This window comes from Triturus cristatus, chromosome 6, assembly GCF_964204655.1.
Source record: "Triturus cristatus chromosome 6, aTriCri1.1, whole genome shotgun sequence".
NCBI classification, from domain to species: Eukaryota; Metazoa; Chordata; class Amphibia; order Caudata; family Salamandridae; genus Triturus; species Triturus cristatus.
Window position 1 is genome coordinate 973,546,041 of NC_140589.1, and position 18,765 is coordinate 973,564,805.

General features: G+C 42.4%; 1 protein-coding gene across 1 annotated transcript in view; it reads right to left on the reverse strand.

Moving 5' to 3' along the window:
- RNF217 (ring finger protein 217) overlaps positions 1-18,765 on the reverse strand; it is a 411,233-nt gene that overhangs the window by 65,607 nt on the left and 326,861 nt on the right. Inside the window, exon 4 of the mRNA XM_085611693.1 lies at positions 8,089-8,290. Within this exon, the coding sequence (XP_085467819.1) occupies positions 8,089-8,290 (202 nt within the window). The remainder of the gene's footprint in view (positions 1-8,088; positions 8,291-18,765) is intronic.

Consider the following 18,765-nt stretch of genomic DNA (forward strand, 5'->3'; position numbering starts at 1 on the left):
TGTGAATATGGTGACAATGATTCACCAAGTAGCAGAAAGACACATTTGGAAGCCATCTCTCACCAAATTTGGTTGCCAGCACTTGAAGGCCAAGTGCTGTTGTAGCGAGCTTTCAATTGGCAATTAATATATATCAGGTTATGATGGATAGGAGTGGATCATTATGTCTATAATGGGCCCCCAAAACATGTGAATGCAACTGTTGGCATGTCACAATTTGTCAACCTCTAGTGCTTGAAAACTGATCTAGCACAGATGAATTTGTGGCGCTTCTTATAAGCAATAGAGCTCAGTGGAGCCTAGAACTGACATCCACCGCTCTCCAAGTACTTTAATTGAGGGCAGGAAGGTGAGGGTTACAGCTGCTTTGCCAAGATGACGCTAGGCTACACAGCTCTGCTGCACCATCTTAGAGTCAGCCGCGATAGAGTGACAATACGGGAGAGTATCGATGCGGCAATTCAGCAACGCAGGCAGGATGTGTGTACTAGCACAGCAGCAAAAGGGGAGAAAGTAGCTTGCCTGAACCAGAGTCTCGGCGGTGTCAGTAACGCTTCAAAGTTGTTTTCGAGTTTGGAATGTTGAAAGGAATGACGGCCATTTTGAGAAATAGTCCAGCTGCACTCAGTAGATTCCTCCAGGTCGAATACATAACATAGACACGATCCACTTCATCCCCAGAGCGTCACTTCAAGTCTAGCGATTCTGCACTACTGGTGGATGGGACTTATGGTCATTTTGGTGCACGTAATGACAACAAAATCACAGTTTCCGATCTGCGCCGCCAGGAGTGGCAGAATCAAAATACCATCTTCCTCACTGTTCAAGCCACGCTTCCTCCAATGGTATCTTTACCCAGTGTATCCCTGCTTGGACATTGCCACAGGAGAGTGATCAACATGCATTGATCCACCCACTGGGATCTAGGGATGTGTGGTTGGGGGAGCTTTAGACAAGGGCTTCTGCTCCCCCTAGCCTCCACCTCAAACTTTTAGTTATTCTGCCACACCGGGGGGCAGATAAGGATGATTAACCCTGCGGCTGGGGGGCAATAGACACCAGGTAATATTCAATATATAAATAAAAAGGACATGAGGTGGGGGCATCCCTTCATGGGCATGGTCATGCTTCTACCCCAAAAAAGGAGCAACAGTCTTTTTGCCCCCATGGCCCTTTCCTGTCACAGACACATGGCCCATCCACACAAGGTACCATTTTTATTGGGGGAAATGGGAACGCTGGGTGGTAGTAAAGTGTGGCTCCTCACAGATTCCACAACTTCTTCCCACAAAAATGTGAGGAAAATATGTGAGGAAAATATGTGTATTTAGTCAAAATTTTAGATTTGCAAGGACTTCTGGGTAAGAAAACCTGGAGAGAGTCACAAAAGTCACCCAACCAGGATTCCACTGAGCATCTAGTTTTCAGAAATGTGTGTGTTTTGTAGCTTTCTCTAGCTTTCTCTACGTGTCGGTGGAGAGAAGGCCTAAACTCCACAGTTAAACCAGGGTCAGTTTTGTGTGGAAAAGTTTGATCTCTCCATTCAGCATTTTTGGGCCCTTTCCTGTCATGGACTCACCCACACAGATGAAGTAGCATTTTTAATTGGGAGGCAAGGGGGGGGTGGACGCTGGGTGGAAGGAAATCAGATTCCGGAACATTCCCTCACAGATATGAAGGGCAAATGTGTGTTTGTAAATGTGAGGTTTGCATGGGCTTCTGGATAAGAAAACCTGGTGAGATCTACACAAGTCAACCCACCCAGGAATCCCCTGTGTGTCTTCTTTTCAGAAATGTGTGGGTTCGGTAGGTTTCATTAGGTGCTGCCTGAGCTAGGTCCCAAAATCCACAGCTACCCAAATTGCAAGAAAGGGTTGGTTTTGACTGGAAATATTTGATCTCCCATTTTGCGTTTCTAGCCCTTCCCTGTGGCGATCACTAGGTCCACCCACACAAGTGAGGTGCAATTTTCATTGGGAGAAATGGGGAAACGATGGGTGGTAGGAAATGTGTGGCTCTGTGCAGATTCCAGACATTTCCCTCACAGATATGTGACAAAAATGTTTGTTTTTAACCAAAATATTAGGTTTATAAGGGCTTCTGGGTAAGAAAACCTGGTGTGAGCCATACTCGTCACCCCTCCCTACACTCCCCTGGGTGTCTAGTGTTCAGAAATGTGTAGGCTTGGTAGGTGACCCTGGCTACTGGCTCAGATGAGGCCCAAAATCCACAGGTAGTAAAATAGCAAAAAAAGGTTGGTGTGGAGTAGGGGTGGGCAGTGAACTCTGCACCGTCAAAGGAGATTGCAGAGTTTTGCTACTCCGTGCTCTCTTTTGAGCACGGAGTTTGCCAAACCTCCGCCAACCACTGCGTTTCGGAGTTTAACGGCACTCACCCCAACATAGGGGACAAAATGCTCTCTATTCCAGCCACTGTCCTAGGGGCACATCACTGGCCAGAATACCGCCCGCACTGTCAAATAATTATTTATAACCCACAAGAAATGAATCCATAGCAGAAACCCCCTTGTGAGAGGAGGAGGACCTCAGGAGCACGGACAGGCGCATCTGCTAGGGATTTCCATGCACTGTGTCCGGTATGCAGAGGATGGGAGGGAGGCAGAGGTGAGAAGCAGAGGCAAGCAGTGCCAAGCAGAACAGGCTCAGGCAGGCTGGACCTCTCTAGACCTAGTTCTCTCTTTGGTATTGCTGTCAGAAAGCAGCACACAGGAGCCCAACTGTTCTGCGCATGTCCCGTTCTGTCAGGCAAGCAGCGGTCATGTGGTCAGCTCTCAGCTGAGCCTTCTGGGCAGTGCAAGAGGAGGGAGGGGGCTGTGGAAGTGCGAGAAAGATGCACTTGTCGGAGCCATCTTTGAGTCACAGGATGGGGCGTGTTCCTGAATTCTGACGCGTAATCAAGCCGGTGGCGATTGTTGCCGGAAGTGCACTCTGTCCCTGTGTTTGGCTGTAGAGAGCGGTAGAAGTGCGCCCAGCAGCGGCAATCCCCTTTACATAGGTAGATCACAGTGCAGATTGAGTTGCCTCTGGTCCACCTGATATCAATGAGCGGAGCAGATGGAAGGCAGGCATTGCAGCAGGTACTAATATTTTGTGTTGAATCTTCTGTGTTGTTGAGTGTGATTGTCTCTCAGGCACTTACAAACTGGCTCATCAGAAGCGGGGTTGGGAACGTGTCGCCTGTATTTAGAAAGAATTATTGCCTAGGCTCCTTAAGCCTCATCATGTTCATGCTGCAATTTATTTACAGATTTGAACGCAAGCATGTTGCATTTGTAAATGGAGTGGCATCCTCATGATCTATCATCTAATATTGAATACTTGGCTCGCTCACGGAACTCTGCAGAATTTAGCGGAGATTTTCAGCAACTCTGGGGAATTCGTCAGAGTGAGACTCCGAGTTATGGGCCCTTTTCTGTCAGTGACTCTTGGCCCACCCACACAAGTGAGGTACCATTTTTATTGCGTGATGTGGAGAAACGCTAGGTGGTAGGAAATCTGTGGCTTCCTACAGATTCCAGAACTTTCCCTCACAGAAATATGAGGACATTGTGCGTTTTTAGCCAAACCAATATGTTTGCAAGGGGTTATGGGTAAGAAAACCTGGTGAGACCCACACAAGTAACACAACCATAGACAACTCGGGTTGTGTCCTGTTTTCAGAAATCTCTGGGTATGGGAGGTTTCCGTGGGTGGCGGCTGAGTTAAAGTACAAAATCCACAACTACCTGCAATGTAAAAAAAAAAATTGGGAATCTGCTGGGTGAAATACAGTGCCTCCAGGTCGGGTTTCGAAGCGTTTTGAGTCGCAGACGCTAAGACCAGCCATACAAATGAGGCACCATCTTTATCAAGTGAAGTGCGGGACCACAGAATAATAGAACATTTGTTATTGCTAATTGGATTTTGTCTGCATTTCTGAAATCCATATGTAAGCCAGAGAAAGCAGACATTTTATACCAAAGACAAAATACCCTCTGAATCACGTTGCAGTATGGGCAACCTCACATTCAGAGCTGCACAAATGACCACAGTTCCTAAAATCAGTATCTTAGAAATACATAGGTTTCCTTCATACCCATTTTACATTCTTCATATTTTGCCATTGCTAAATAGTCTGTACACAATGAAAAATCAATTCTAAGCTCTAGCTCAGTTTCTGGCTCTGGGTATCTGGTGTTCCTAGAAAACCTACAAACCCTATATATTGCAGTGACCACAAATTGGGCATCGTGACAAGTCACTACAGATGAAAACAGAATGTTGTCTACTTTTCAGAAATACATAGATTCACAAGATCACCCATGGTTTCACACCATAAACCATAAACTAGAAGTAGGTTGATAGCACAAAAATGAGAACAAATGGGCTACTTCTTAGAAAAATGTCAAAACGTTGGTAAAAATATATTTTTCATTCAGCTCTGCTTGTTCCTGAAAGCTGAGAAATGGTGATTTTATCACAGGAAACCTTTGATGTCATTTTTAGGAGAACAAAACAGCACTTTCTTGTGCAGCACTTCTTTCCCATTCTCCCAAAAAAACTAAAAACAAAATTTAGCTATAGTTTTGCCATTTCCTCCGTCCCCTCTTGAGAAATCTACAGACACGGTGTACATTTACAAAAAAGATCGCAACTTTGTTGTTGATATTCTGTGACAAAAATTCCAGAGGCCGAAGTACGAATTACCCCCAAATAGCTAAAAGAAGGGCTGCGCACCGGAGCGGAAAGCCTCAGCAGTTCAGGAGTTAAATGGCACCAGGGGCAGTAATTGTTGATGCCAACTAAGCTAGCAAACACTAATAAACATTTAATTTGCACAGGATGCAGAAATGTTCTAAATTAGGAACCAAAACCGACAGAAAAGAAGGCCAAAAGGACTCTGAAATTACCACATGTCCAAACATAGCACAAACGACATAAAATACAAGCCTACACATCACATAAAAGCCACGCCAAGGCAGTGGCGGGAAAGATGCTGTAAAAGGCAGGTTCACCAACTACAAAACAGGATGTTAGTTCTTTCATATACAATCATCTCCTCCCTCTTCAAACCCTCTTATCTTTTTCCTGCAAGTTCATGAGTCTTTATCCTTTCAGGACTTCCTTCAGTTACTCCTCTATCTAGCTGGGGAGTGCTAATGTAGGAAAGGTAACACCCTCAGCCTCAAGATTTAATTGTGGAACCATGCTCTTGTCCCACTAAAGTACCCTGCTCTAACTTCCCTTTCTCCCATCAGTCTGTCTAAGAAGGGAAGAGGTATGGTCCGTTAGAGTGATGTGCTGTTCAATACTGGAACAGAAAGTCATTTATTAAGAAACGCTCCTGGCTGCCTCTGACACTGAACAGCACTGCAAGTGAGTTAAAATGGAAGCATACTAAAGCTGTCAAATAGGATTTCCATGAACCATCCTGGATGCTTGAGGTGGGCAGGAAGGAGACTCAGGTAAAGTCTAGGTCTGATGGTGTTACTATCCAGAATTTAATGACAAATTGGATCCATGCCCCTGAAGGCTATTAGCTATTTTCTCTTTGTTCTTTTTGCATGGGAAACTTCCTCAAATTGGAACATCTGATGTTATGTGCCTTTTTGTATAAATCTTATCTTTAAAGTGTACTGTTAACTAAGCCGACACAGGTGTCAATATGTAGACTTATAGATGAGTAACAGTGAATTACAGGCATGTGTTTCACTGAGGGGGTTCTGAGTGACATCAAACAGGCAACAAGAACAATGTCACTTTTACACTTCTTTAATCGTATGTTGATATGGCCACTTAAGAATCATCTGATCAGCTTCAAACGTTTGCAAGGTCAGAGGAGTAATGGATCATCTCATAAAATAATGTTTAGAATTTTTTTTTAAAATGACCTCCAGCCACCCACCCCCAACACCTTCTAAAAAAGCTCCCTCACCTGTCCATCTCAATGTATTAAAATATAATACCTGGAAACCTGAAATCCACCCACCCACCCTACCACCCTCTGCATGTAACCCCCATCCAAGCTGATAAATAGGTTCCTGGCTTCTTGCCACACATCTGCACCATCCTCTGCCCAATCACACCACTTCTCAGACCAAAGCTGTGCTTGCCACTCGCGCATTGGAGTGGGGAGATGGTGGCTCAATGGGAGCCGCAAGTCATCACAGGTTGGTTTCTCCTTTGGCACGGGTCGACAAAGACACACACTGACAGGGTAGATGACTGTTGGTGCAGGAACTGGGCTATCCGCATTCTTCCTATTCCTCTTGGGACTATGGAGAAGTGTGAGAGGTAAAAGAAGACGGGTGAGACTGCTAACCACCTTTCCACTGCCACAGGCTCTCTGGGCACTCAGGTAAGGGGGCAGAGCAAGGAGGCAAAAGATTCCTCTAGAGACATCACAATAATGGCTGGATTAATCACTGTTGTGATGTCACAGCAGTTCATAACCAGATTCTGATCCAGTTCTTCATGATAAAGGCTTTCAATGAAAGCCATACATAACATATAGAATTATAGATGAGTAACTGTGAATTACAGGGAAGGTTTTGGCTGAGAGGTTCAACATACAGAGAAAGAAACTCAAGTTCAGATGGTCGGAGATGGCACTTAAAAGGAGGAGGTGCACATTATCCACTCTTCTATCCCTTCTCAGTCCAGTAGCCTCGGGGTATAGAAATCATGGGACAGCCATTCGCAACATGATCTTAGCCCCCTCAACCCAAGTTGTAAGTAAAATAAACATTATACTCACCACAACCCACAGCATTTCCACCTACTTGCCACACAAATATTACAAATCATCTGCTTTTCTGCCATACACCTACATATGCACCAACCTCACCATTGCTGTCTCCTCCATGCCCACATGTTTAAAATTACAATTTGTCCTACCAACTAAACTCACAACCCACTGCATTGCCCTCTTCATGCCATTTGTTTTTAACAATGATCTTGTATCGTTCCACCCACCTACATAACCTGAGGGTCTGCCCTTCCACCACCAAAATACTAATATTACCTGGCATCCTACCACCCATCTCACTATATGATGAACTGCCCTTCCCTAACTTTACTGTTACTTGATGTCTGCTATCCACCCCACCACCATTAGCAGAACCCTGCCCCACTCAAATATCTAAAACTATTTAGACTTCTGCCACCCTCTTACACCACCCTATCTTGTACCTCTTCCTCTCCCCACCGGAAGCAATATTCTCTGCAATACATAAGTACAGAGAGCCTACCCAATGCTAACAGGTTCTCTGAGAGCTCTGTCAGTGAATCTTTGAAATGCCTGTAAGCGAAGCTCTGCACGGATCTGGAACTGAAAGGAAGAGTGGTGCTTGGTAAAGTCAAAGTGCCACCAATGTTCTCCTGCTTCATCCCCTAGTGCCATGAGATGAGGTCTGAGGTATTAGCCACTGCTTCAAACTCATCTCTGGAGACCCAGGATGTGCGGAGATGGGCCACACAAGGATTGCAAGCGTTTTCCCAAGAGAATTAACAGTAGGGGAACAACACCACTTTTGCACTGTTGTAGCAATCAAACTGGTATTCATATTCATGGCTCGCTATGAAAGCCATACTTAACAATTATGTTTAAGCTGCAATGAAGGGGCAAATTAAGTAAAACACAACAGCACTAAGGACTGCTTAATAAAGCTTCCAATAATGTGAAAAATTACCATAGGTCTTTGATAAGATGTCAAAATATGAACATCCTTTACTCCTCAACAACATCTAATATAGTCTCACTTGAAAGTATAGGTTCTTAAGTGCCAGCATGGTGGGGCGAAATGTTAACTCAAACCTAATGATGTTGTTTAGGCTTTTGTATTTTCATTGGATTATTCTCAATCATTTTAAAAGCAACTAAAGAACACAAAAATGCATATATTTTTTGGCTAATTTGCCACATCAAAGCTGTGGAGTAATGGAACTTATAGAAATACATTGTAATTTCCTTTGAAAGTTTACACCCTGGCAGAGGGGAGAAAAAACCTTTGGCTTTACTCAATTATTTTTTGCCAAACTCCGCACTAAGTTTGTGTATGTGCTCATGTTCAAGCTGGGCTTCACTCACCACAGACAGAGCCTCGCACCAGTCTCCGTAAATTCGGTCTTTCAGGGAGGTAGCGGTATTTGCATCCAAATATGCTGAGGTTTGACGTGTGATCTCCAAAGAAACGGAGCTGGCGGTATCTCTCCCCGCAGCGATAGCAGAAGTTAGTGTTGCACTGCGAGCAGGTCATGTGGTCGCACCCTTCCGTTCTCTGGATGTGGATCTTTGGGAGCAGATAGAAAGAAGAAAGAATATACATGTTGAGTTTGATATGTGCATTAATTATTAAGCAGAACAGTCAGCCAAGAAAAAGCATTGAAAAACTATTTTTCATGTAGTCAAATTCTCTAAAAGGTGGGCTGGTTAAGTCAAGTTAGTTGTTTTAATTTTATTTTATCTGCCTACTGTGAAGGCACATTAATTCATCGCTACTACACAAGTAGAGCAAAGATATAACATCCTAAAAGTTCTTCAAACACAACATCAATTGTACATCTTTAAATATAATTTCAAATTAAGATAGGCTGTGAGTTTCAAATCACAACACAAAGTTATCATAAAATTATATGAAATATATATGCAATACAATATTTTAATACTGTGTTAATATAAAAAAGATATCAAATTCACATGAAACAAATACAAACTAAGCAATTTTGTATAGGATATCCCCAAAGCACCAGGGTGATGTAGAGATTCAATTAACTTAACTTTGAGGGATTCCTCAAGTATTTCAACAGATTTTTTATATATAGTCAGAAAATTTAAATGAAGCATTTGTTATTTTGATTGCTTATGTTTGCTAACTTAAAACAATGGAGCTTGAATTCAGAATAGTCTGGATCGTATAGTAAATATTCTTTAAATGCTGTAAATGACAGTATCCTTCACTTTACTAGACTACTCAAATACAACTCTTGCTCTCTTGCTGCTGTACACCCTGCCATCCCTCCAATTGCACATATTACCCCTACAGTCTACATACAACATTGTTAGGGGCACAGCGTACATCTCCCTGAGAGTAAATGTCATAAACATTAGCCTTGGCAAATCCACTAGGTCTGGTGGTGGTTACTTGTATTTTGGCTGTGTCAATTCTTCTTTTCTTTGGTCATGATTTTTACAAAACATAATTTTTGGAAAGGCAGTTGGGTCATTGTCAAGGTAAAGAAAAATAAATAAATAACTGTGTGGATGTGCTACTTGTAAAAGGGCAGAATCCCATGACTCACAGTGCAGTTAGCCAATGGCGGAAACGGACTGACACTGTCCTGTGCTACATGCTGGAGTGGGTGGAAGAAACATGTGAATGACACGATAAGAGACCAATGAATGACTTGGACTGGCTGAAAGCCCCTATAACTAAATATATTATACATATCATTTTAGTAAACTAAAAGGGTCTGGAATAAAGCCAGACCTAAAAATTGTGTAAGAATCACAGACATCTTTAAGATGCTGGAAACAAAGCAGGCAACCCCTTAGCTGTGTGAATATGAGAAATCTGTAAAGGCAGACGAGTTTCCTAGGTGAGGGGCGTTACTCAGACAGTGATCAGAATACGCAAGGTGCAGGTGTTTGTGAACTATTTTAGAAAGTTCTATGAGAGTAAATTCTGTGAAGACAGAGATGACTATCAAACTGTCAAGAGTAAAGAACTGGCAGTGGTGATGAGGTACATTGTCCAGAAGTAGGGTAGTCCGCATTTTGGAGCAATGACATACTAATTTGGACTAATTCAAGGAGTCTGATAAACAATATATCACAGCAGAGGTTGCACCAAAATAATTGATAAAGTGTGAAGTCTGGAGGATATATGCAGGATTTGAATGAGATTCTACAACCAATAAATAGTAGTTGAATACCTCTTCGTAAAACAACGTATAATTACCTAACTACAAAAATGAAACCCTACTGAATCTACAGCAATATATATGTTTGCGAGTAAATTAAAGAATTATATGATGCTGCGACTGAATGGTTGAACTGCATTAGTTCTTGGTGATAGATTGAAAAGTTTAAAAAAAATACCAATATAGTGCTTTATTTAATAAACCTCACACACCGATACAAATGCTTAATAGCGTGAAACTATTTATGAAAGTGATAAGGCATTCTTTGAGAAAATCAAGTGGTATCAAGTAAAATTAACGACAAATATTCTGTATCAGACAGATTTTTCCTTGAAGGAATAACATTATGGCTGCATTTCAGTTTGCGCTCTGGTTACAAACATCGTGCATTAAAGGTATTAAGAAGTTACAATAGATTTTATGGAAAAAATATCCCCACCATTGTAGGAAATGTCAACGTTGAATGCGAGAGACTACTTTCTGAATAATATACTGTAAGCACCAACAATGAGCAGAAGGACATTGAAGGACCATGGCGATCTGGACTGCGCGTGCCTTAAAAGGGAGAACTACTTATAATTAAAAACAAATACAGTTATTTAAAATATAAATTCATTCAGAGCACTGGAGGCAGCATCAACATTAATCAATGTCCACGGTGAAGGTGTCACTTCGGTAAAAACAGCAGAGTAAAAAATCGCTAGCAATGAGAGAGAGAAACAAAGACACTGGGTCAGGGAGAGAACAACATAGAGACTTAGTCACTGGGATAGAAGACAGACACTGTGAGAGGGAGACAAATGAGCACACACATATATATGGAAACTGTGCAGGAAGGCCCATAACCACAAATAGACATCAATGTACACACTGGGACAAGGAGACATTAAAAATGACATTCGAGAGGGACACACTGGCAATAGGTAGAGAAGACACATGAACCTTGGGTAGAAGACACCATCTTTTTCCTAATGGAAACTGTATTCACCCACCACCTACCAGATCTCCGCTGTCTCCAGTACATTCCCAATAGAGTACATTGTCAACAGATTCCATTCTACAAGCATTCCAAGTGCTGTGTGATCTGTGAACACCAATGAATACCAACACAACTAAAACCAGAGGACAGATTCATGGGCTTACTGTTCACTGCTGGGAAAAAAAGTGATTGTCAGGTGGCTGGTTAAAATCTCAAGGCCAACTCAGCCTCCGATTCCCCCAAAGTTCGGTAAATTGAGTTTCATAAAATTGGGTAATTGTAACACCTATTATTTACAAGACTTAAAAACTGCAAAACTGCAGTTTCAAATGCTATGTAAAAAACAAGTTATTATTATATTGATAACATTGGCAGAGGTCTGCTGTGAAAGAAACATGGAACATAAATTACCACCATAGTAGATGGTACAAGACTGCTGCCAACGCATAGGATATTCTCACCCCTGAGCAAAACGGCATCCCAGTAAGGCCTTCCACAGGCTACACTTTTCTTAGATGTAAAATTAGATTGTAAGTATTTCATGGAGTCTATTCACAAAGGTAATTATGCACAAGTATATTTACTACTACACCAAGGTGTAAGGCTACACTTGTTTGCTATTTACCATTTCCGAATGAACATTTTACCACAATTTTACACTACGGTGTGGACTTGCATGCCTCCACCAAATAATGGCAAGGAGCCTCCTGGAACAGTATTCACAAGTGTAAAGTAACTACTAGTAATGTTGTACATGTAGGTGATGGTCACCACCACCACCATGGCGGAGACGTGTCTAAGGGAAGATATGTGAAAAATAATAACGTTTAGTATTCTCTTGGTGGGACAGAAGGGTGGGAAAGTGCATTTGAAAAGGAAAACATAATGATTTATATGAAAGATGATTAACATTTCCTGATGAGGTAATATCACTACTTTTTGTCCGTGTGGAGAAATCTCTAACTCAGATTTTTTAACCGCCGTTATTGTGGAGGGACCAAAAAAACAGGGTTAGGAAAGGCCTAGGCAAAGAGTAGCTGGGTGGAAACAATAAACTTGAACAACTGGACCACAAGTGTCTTTTGTACAAAGTAGAGGAAACTCTTTTGGCGCAATGCTCTATGAGAAAGATTGCAATACTACTTCATCACATGACAGCATCTGAGATCTCTGTATAAGGCTGCCTCAATTTGGCATAACCTTTGCAGCCTGCAACAAAGCCCTGTCCACCCCCCCCCCCCCCCCCTCCATTCCCTTCATTCCCCCACGATTTTATCTTACACAAGTTACCCAGGCTTTACAGAGTATAAGCCAGCATTTGGAAATGCAGTGACGGGGAAAGAGGGGGTGAAGGGAGGACAAATTAAGCACTTTGGTGCGCACATGGCCATGGTGAGGTAACCAGCAAAACGTGTGAGTGACGGTAGGCCATTCAAAAGTTTTTGCAAGCAGGTGGACAAGCGAATGTTGAAAGGTCAGACATCTGCAGAAGCCAGACAAGGAAGGTTAGGTATGCATGACTGTGCCTTGTCTCTGGCACTGGCCTGAAGCTGGGGTGAGGCTCAAGAATTGGGTAGCCAAAAGAACAAGGCATCTTCGAGGCAGTCTTTTAAATTGTCACCATAGAAACCCAATAGACACCAGCCGCAGGGTTATTTCTATAAAGTGAGATGGGAGGGAAACAGAGGCTCTCTAATGGGTTTGACACTAGACCTCAAAAGAAATTACAGGACTGAACCCTTCTGTCCTGTGTGCAATATGAAAAACACGGACCATTGTTGGTCTTGGAATGTAATAAGTTAAAACTCTAGATTTTGAGTATTTAGGTCACAAATAATTTTATTAGGAGGAGTAGCCCGCTGCAAGATGGCCACACTTTAGTGTAGCTCTGCCGGCCGGGGTCGCCATCCGCCAAATATCCTGGCCAAAATGCGACATCCTTGGTACTAAGCGGAGCGAAATGAACAAGAAACCCAGCCTCTCCCACCTGATGTGATTTTAAGTGGCGGATCACCCCTAAAAGCGACAAGAAAGAGACTGCTTGCCGCAGGCGCTGAATCGGGACAAGATGGCGATACTTGAGCGGAGCCTGCGGAGAGGGGCCTTGCGACTGACTCTGCCTGCTGCTGTGCTGAACGCGGAGTAACGGACACAGCGGAGCGCCTGGGGTATGCGGCGGGTTGGCTAGCCTGGAGACATAACCCTGCTGAAGACATCGAGGCTGAGGCGCGATGCTTCTGCCCCAGTTGCAGAGCTGCGCAGGATAGCAAACGGTGAGGGCGCTGCTTCGCGTCGACGGAGGGTGGGCGACCTAAGAAGCGACATCGGCGCTGGGTTCGGTGTGATCCGGAGAACAACTTCACCAGCTTGAGACACCCTGACCAAGGGAACAAAGATGGTGGCGGCCCCTGCCTGGTGACCGCAGACGGCTGGAGGTGGCTCTCCTTTGGGGGCTAAACTCACCAGGAGTGCGCTGCCCAGACAACGGTTCGGCCCTCCACTGCCTGGGACCTGAGGGCGTCCAGTGAGCACAGGAGGTGCGGCAGCGGCGACAGATCAACAAATCGAGACCCTGCTGTGTGGTGCACGATGCCGCCATTGTAGGCGTCCACTCGACTGTGTCTCCTTCGCTGCTGATGGGTGAGGCGCTGGGACTGCTGACGGTGGGTCTGTGACTCGTGCACTGCAGGCCCGGCGACTCCACCGCGGCTCTGAGCGTGAAGCACTCAGACCCTGACGATCGGTGGGCAGCATTGTCCTGAGGAGAGTGAAGAGTCATCTCAGCTATCCAGGCACTGGACTACTGCATGCTGTCTGCTTCCAAGACTTCGATTACAGCAGCGGTGAGGCCTAAGTACCAGGTGGGGGCGGTACCCACTATGTGAATCCTAACTACACTGGGGGTTGTTGATTTTCTGGAACCCTTCAGGTATTTTCTTATTTCTTATGATTCATTAGTTTTACTAGTAAAGAGCCTGACTTCAAAATGGCCACCAAAAAGCATCCAATGCCTTAGCTTAATCTACTATTTCTGACCTGCCTGACCTTAAGATGGCGACTATCCACAAACTCCTCTTCAGATTCACTCCCGCCAAGAGGGCTAATGGCAGGAACGAGGGGTTGCCCCACAGTTCTGAAGACTTTGAAACTGTCCCCTCCATTCTAAAACTGTTATCCCTAAAGTTACCACCATGGTGTGCACCCTTTACCATAGCACTCCATTCGCCCTTTGTTGGGGAGGGATCCAGCATTTATTCCGTGGAGACTCAGAGACCCCCTTGAGAGAGTCCACAGTGTCAAGGGAGCCACACACAGTGGTGTTGTGGGAATGACGCCCCTTGCCAAAGCACTCCCTCTGCCCTTGTTGGGGAAGGATCCAGTATTTATGCCCTGGGGTCTCAGAGACCCCTCTGAGAGAGTCCACAGCGTAAAGGGAGCCACACACAGCGGACGTGTGGGAATGACACCATTTCCACTGGGATCACAGCACTCCGGACGTTGGACACTGTTTTCCTCGTCTCCTGGTTGCGTGTCCTTCACCCCCCCACCTCTTTCCCTCTTTCATTCTTTTTCTACCTCCCCTGCCCCTATCCTCTCTCCCCTGAATCTCTCCCCTTGCATGCTTTTTCCCTTATGTATATGTTTTTAACACATGTAACTACGCTCCAGCAACTTGTAACTATGCTCTGAAACTGTGTAACTTGTAACTATGTAACTGGTAACTATGCTCTGAAACAATGCTCGTCCTCATGTAAAGCGCTCTGATACCTCCAGGTCTAGCCAGCGCTATATAAAACTTTTCAAATAAAATAAAATTCTCAATCCAAGTAATATTCTTAATTAAGGCCAACACGTGTTTCACAACAACATGTTGCTTCACAGGACCAAGAGATACATACTAGTGTACTATTGTGTCATCATGCATACTAGACAAAGAGGTAGACAAACCGAGTTAATACTCAATGGGGATGATTTGGCATTAAGTAAATGCTAAGTTGTAATCAACAATGTATATTTCTTAAGTTCCTTAAATCTGTCATTGTGAAAAGGGGGTTGGGGGGGCGACGTATTAATAATATTCTTAATAGTTCCACAGGGTTCTTAGTCCAAATGCAATTCTTTTTCAAGTATGCATGATGACACAATAGGGTGTATTAATACTGCAATATTTTTTACGCACATAAAGCTTGTATTGCCTTAGTGATGTATTTTCAACACCATAGCACCACTGGCTTTCCAACTTGTCACTTTTATCCCTTCTTTAAAAACTATGATACCGGGCGATTGTTCTGTGTTTATTCCTTTCCTTTCACTTGTCCTTTTTTGACACTTGTTTTTGTTTAACGTGTGACTTAAAATCCCCTTTTTTCAGTTTCTTTATGATTTGTATTTTGTGCACCATTATTTAAGTTTTTAAGTAAAAATCTTACAATTTTTTTACGCATGTCATTATGATACATAAGATCATGTTATTTCATGTTTATATTCATGTGATGTAATATGTAATCTTTTCATTGATGTGATTACAGTATGTCAATTTTTTTCAAATATAGGTAATGTATTTTTTTCCCCATTTTCCTTTCCGCAATTTGTAGTGTCTTTGTTTCACTTTGTTTATTTTCTTGTGATTTAATCTATTAATCAACTCAATTACACCTATTTTATAAGTCTCGGAAGGATTCAATGCTGTGCTGGGTTCCAAACTAGTGTCTTACATGTTCTAAATAATCCCTGCAGAAGACATGTAGACTGCATACACATCTATGTCACTGTAATTAAGTCAAATGACCTGATAGTAATTTAACATACTTTCAGGAAGCACCATTTTGTTAATTTTTGCTGAACTTCTTTTTCATATCACAAGTGGGGAATGGCCTCACAGCGGGAAAATGATATACTCTGCTAAAAAATGTGCTCCTATTGTGCCTTTACATTTACTTTCCCTGGTAAAAAAAATAATATTTTCTATTTATTTCTCCAGTTTTGCTCTAGTTTCCTCCTGATTGCCTTTGGTAGTAATGAGAGTATCACCAGGACCCCTGCTGGTCGTTTCTGGAAGGGAAGTGATGCGACAGCATCACTTTTCCTACATGCTGACGTCACACCTCCCCTCATAGGCAATGGATGTAGCCCAAGTTATTTCTCGCTGTCACGCAAAGGAAACTACTGTGCAGGGAGTATAGGTCTTGGTCGGGATTGGTTAATCTTAATCATAGAAACCGGCCAAGAATTAATAGAATTAGAAAAGCGGGAAATTAATGATTTAGAAGCACAGCTCAGACAAAGCTCAGCTCTAGAAGATGCAAAAAAGAAAATAGAAGAATTAGATATAGAAACACAAAGTTATAGAGAATATTTAACAAACAAAAAACTGAAAAAACTAAGAAAGGATGTAGAAAGATATAATGTAGAGTTGGTTTATCCATATACCAACAAAGATTATTTTGAGCAGAAAAAGGATCAAAGATGGGATAAACCACAATCTCAAAGACCCATATACTCTAGAGGAGGGAATAAACGTATAACCTTCTCAGAAAGTTCTGGGACCACCAGTGATGAGGAATCAATGGAAACACAAGGAAACAGAGGTGGACCCCATTTTGAACGGGAGTCTTTTTTAGGGAGACGCCAAAATCGGGGCCCAAGGGGCTACAGGGGGTTCAACAGACAGGAACCCCAGAGAAACCATCATCTTCAAAATGGGGGACAGGAATATCTAGCAACAAGAAACAAACAATATTGGAGGTAAATGAACTTCCCATAATTAACTTGTCGCAAAAAACCCTAAGTGAAGAAGAACAAAATGTTTTACAAAGAGGCTTTAGTTTTGCACCCACAGCTCCACAAGATATGTTTGAACTAGAGAGCGATCTTAAAAAGTTTTTCAGGAAAATAAGACTAAACAGGTTTTTCGAAAATAAAACATACACACACCCGTCTAACGTATCGGGTTTCAAACCAAAGTCAACCTTTACTCCCAGCTTAGCCCAGGTCGACAATAATGTCGAGATTTTTGAAAAAGTAGTGGAAATGGAAATTAAAAACATCGGTAAAAAGAAGCAGAAGTATTATCATAACAATATGGCAACTAACCAGAGAAATGCATTAAAAACATTACAAAATTGTGACCAAATAACCATAAAACCCGCCGACAAAGGCGGAGGAGTGGTTATCTTTGACTCATCAGACTATGAAGACAGGATGAGGAAACTTTTGAACGTGAAAGATCATTATCAAAAAATAAAACTTACCACAACAGCAACTTTAAAAAAAGAAGTTGAGACTCTTTTAATGATAGGGAAAGAAGAAGGCTGGATTTGCGAAAATGAATATAAATTTTTATTGAACTCACACCCAATCATTCCAGCAATCTATGGATTACCAAAAATCCATAAGAGTATATCCGATCCACCGATGCGACCAATAGTAAGCAGCATTGGATCAATTTTAGAACCACTAAGCAAATACGTAGATTTTTTCCTAAGACCCATTGTACAAAAACAAAGGTCTTATCTCAAAGATACAGCCCATGCAATTTCAATGTTTGAGGGACAGGGTTTCAATGGGGTGACCCAAATTTTGGTCACCTTAGACATTGAAGCCCTGTATACTAACATCCCTCAGGACAGCACTATAGAGGTGATCTCCGCCATTTTGGATGGGGAAGAACTTAATGGAGGCAACAAAGGCTTTATCATGTCATGCATAAGAATGGTACTAAAAAATAACATCTTTCTCTTTAAGGACGAACTGTACCTACAGACGAAAGGGACCAGTATGGGAGCTACTTGCGCCCCAAGTCTGGCCTGCCTGTATGTGGGGGCATTCGAACAACGACACATATTCAATGAGATAGCTCCATATTTTGAAAATGTGACATGCTGGTACCGTTTCATAGATGACATTATCTTCATATGGAACGGTACCAGCATATTGTTGAATGAATTTCTGGAGTGGTTAAATTTGGGGGACCCCAACTTGAAGTTTACGGCCCAATACAGCAGTTCCTGCGTAGAGTTCCTAGATATCAAAATCAAGAACGTCAATGATGAACTACAGGTAGAACTTTATACAAAGCCAACAGACAGAAACACCCTTTTACAATATAATAGTAATCACCCCCATTCACAGAAAGACAACATACCATTTGGTGAATTTTTAAGACTGCGAAGAAATTGTACTGATATCAATGACTTTTACCATCATGCAGAAACAATGAGAACTAAACTAAAAGCACGAGGTTACCCTAATAAATTAATTAAAAACTCCCTTAAAAGAGCCAGATTCTATGACAGGGATAGCCTGTTGGAACCTAAGAAAGAAAAAGCTAACGTAGCAGCAGAAAGAATAGTGTTTGTCACACAATACTCTAACATTAGCAACCAAATTAAAAACATAGTAAATAGAAACTGGAAAATCTTAAATATTGGTATGGACATCCAGCTGAACAAACCCCTTTTTTCCTTTAGAAGAAATAAAACCATAAGAAATGCATTAGTAAGAACCTATGAGGTAAAAAAGGAAAAACAGGCAACAATGAAAGGAGAAACTGCGTGTGGCAACAACAAATGTGGAACCTGTTCCATTTGTGTGCAGTGCATTGAAGGTAAAAAGATAACCTTCGCTGGAAAGAACTTGTTTTCTAAAACGCTAAATAATTGTCGCAGCAAAAACATTGTGTATCTTTTAATCTGTCCCTGCGGATTAGGCTATGTTGGAGAAACGAGCAGAGAACTCCGCATACGCCTTTTAGAACACAAATCAGCGATAAGATTGAAGAGAGAAAATGCCCCACTAACAGAACATTTTCAGGAAATGAACCATGATTGCAGTGACTTCAAATGGTTCATACTGGAAAAAATTGTA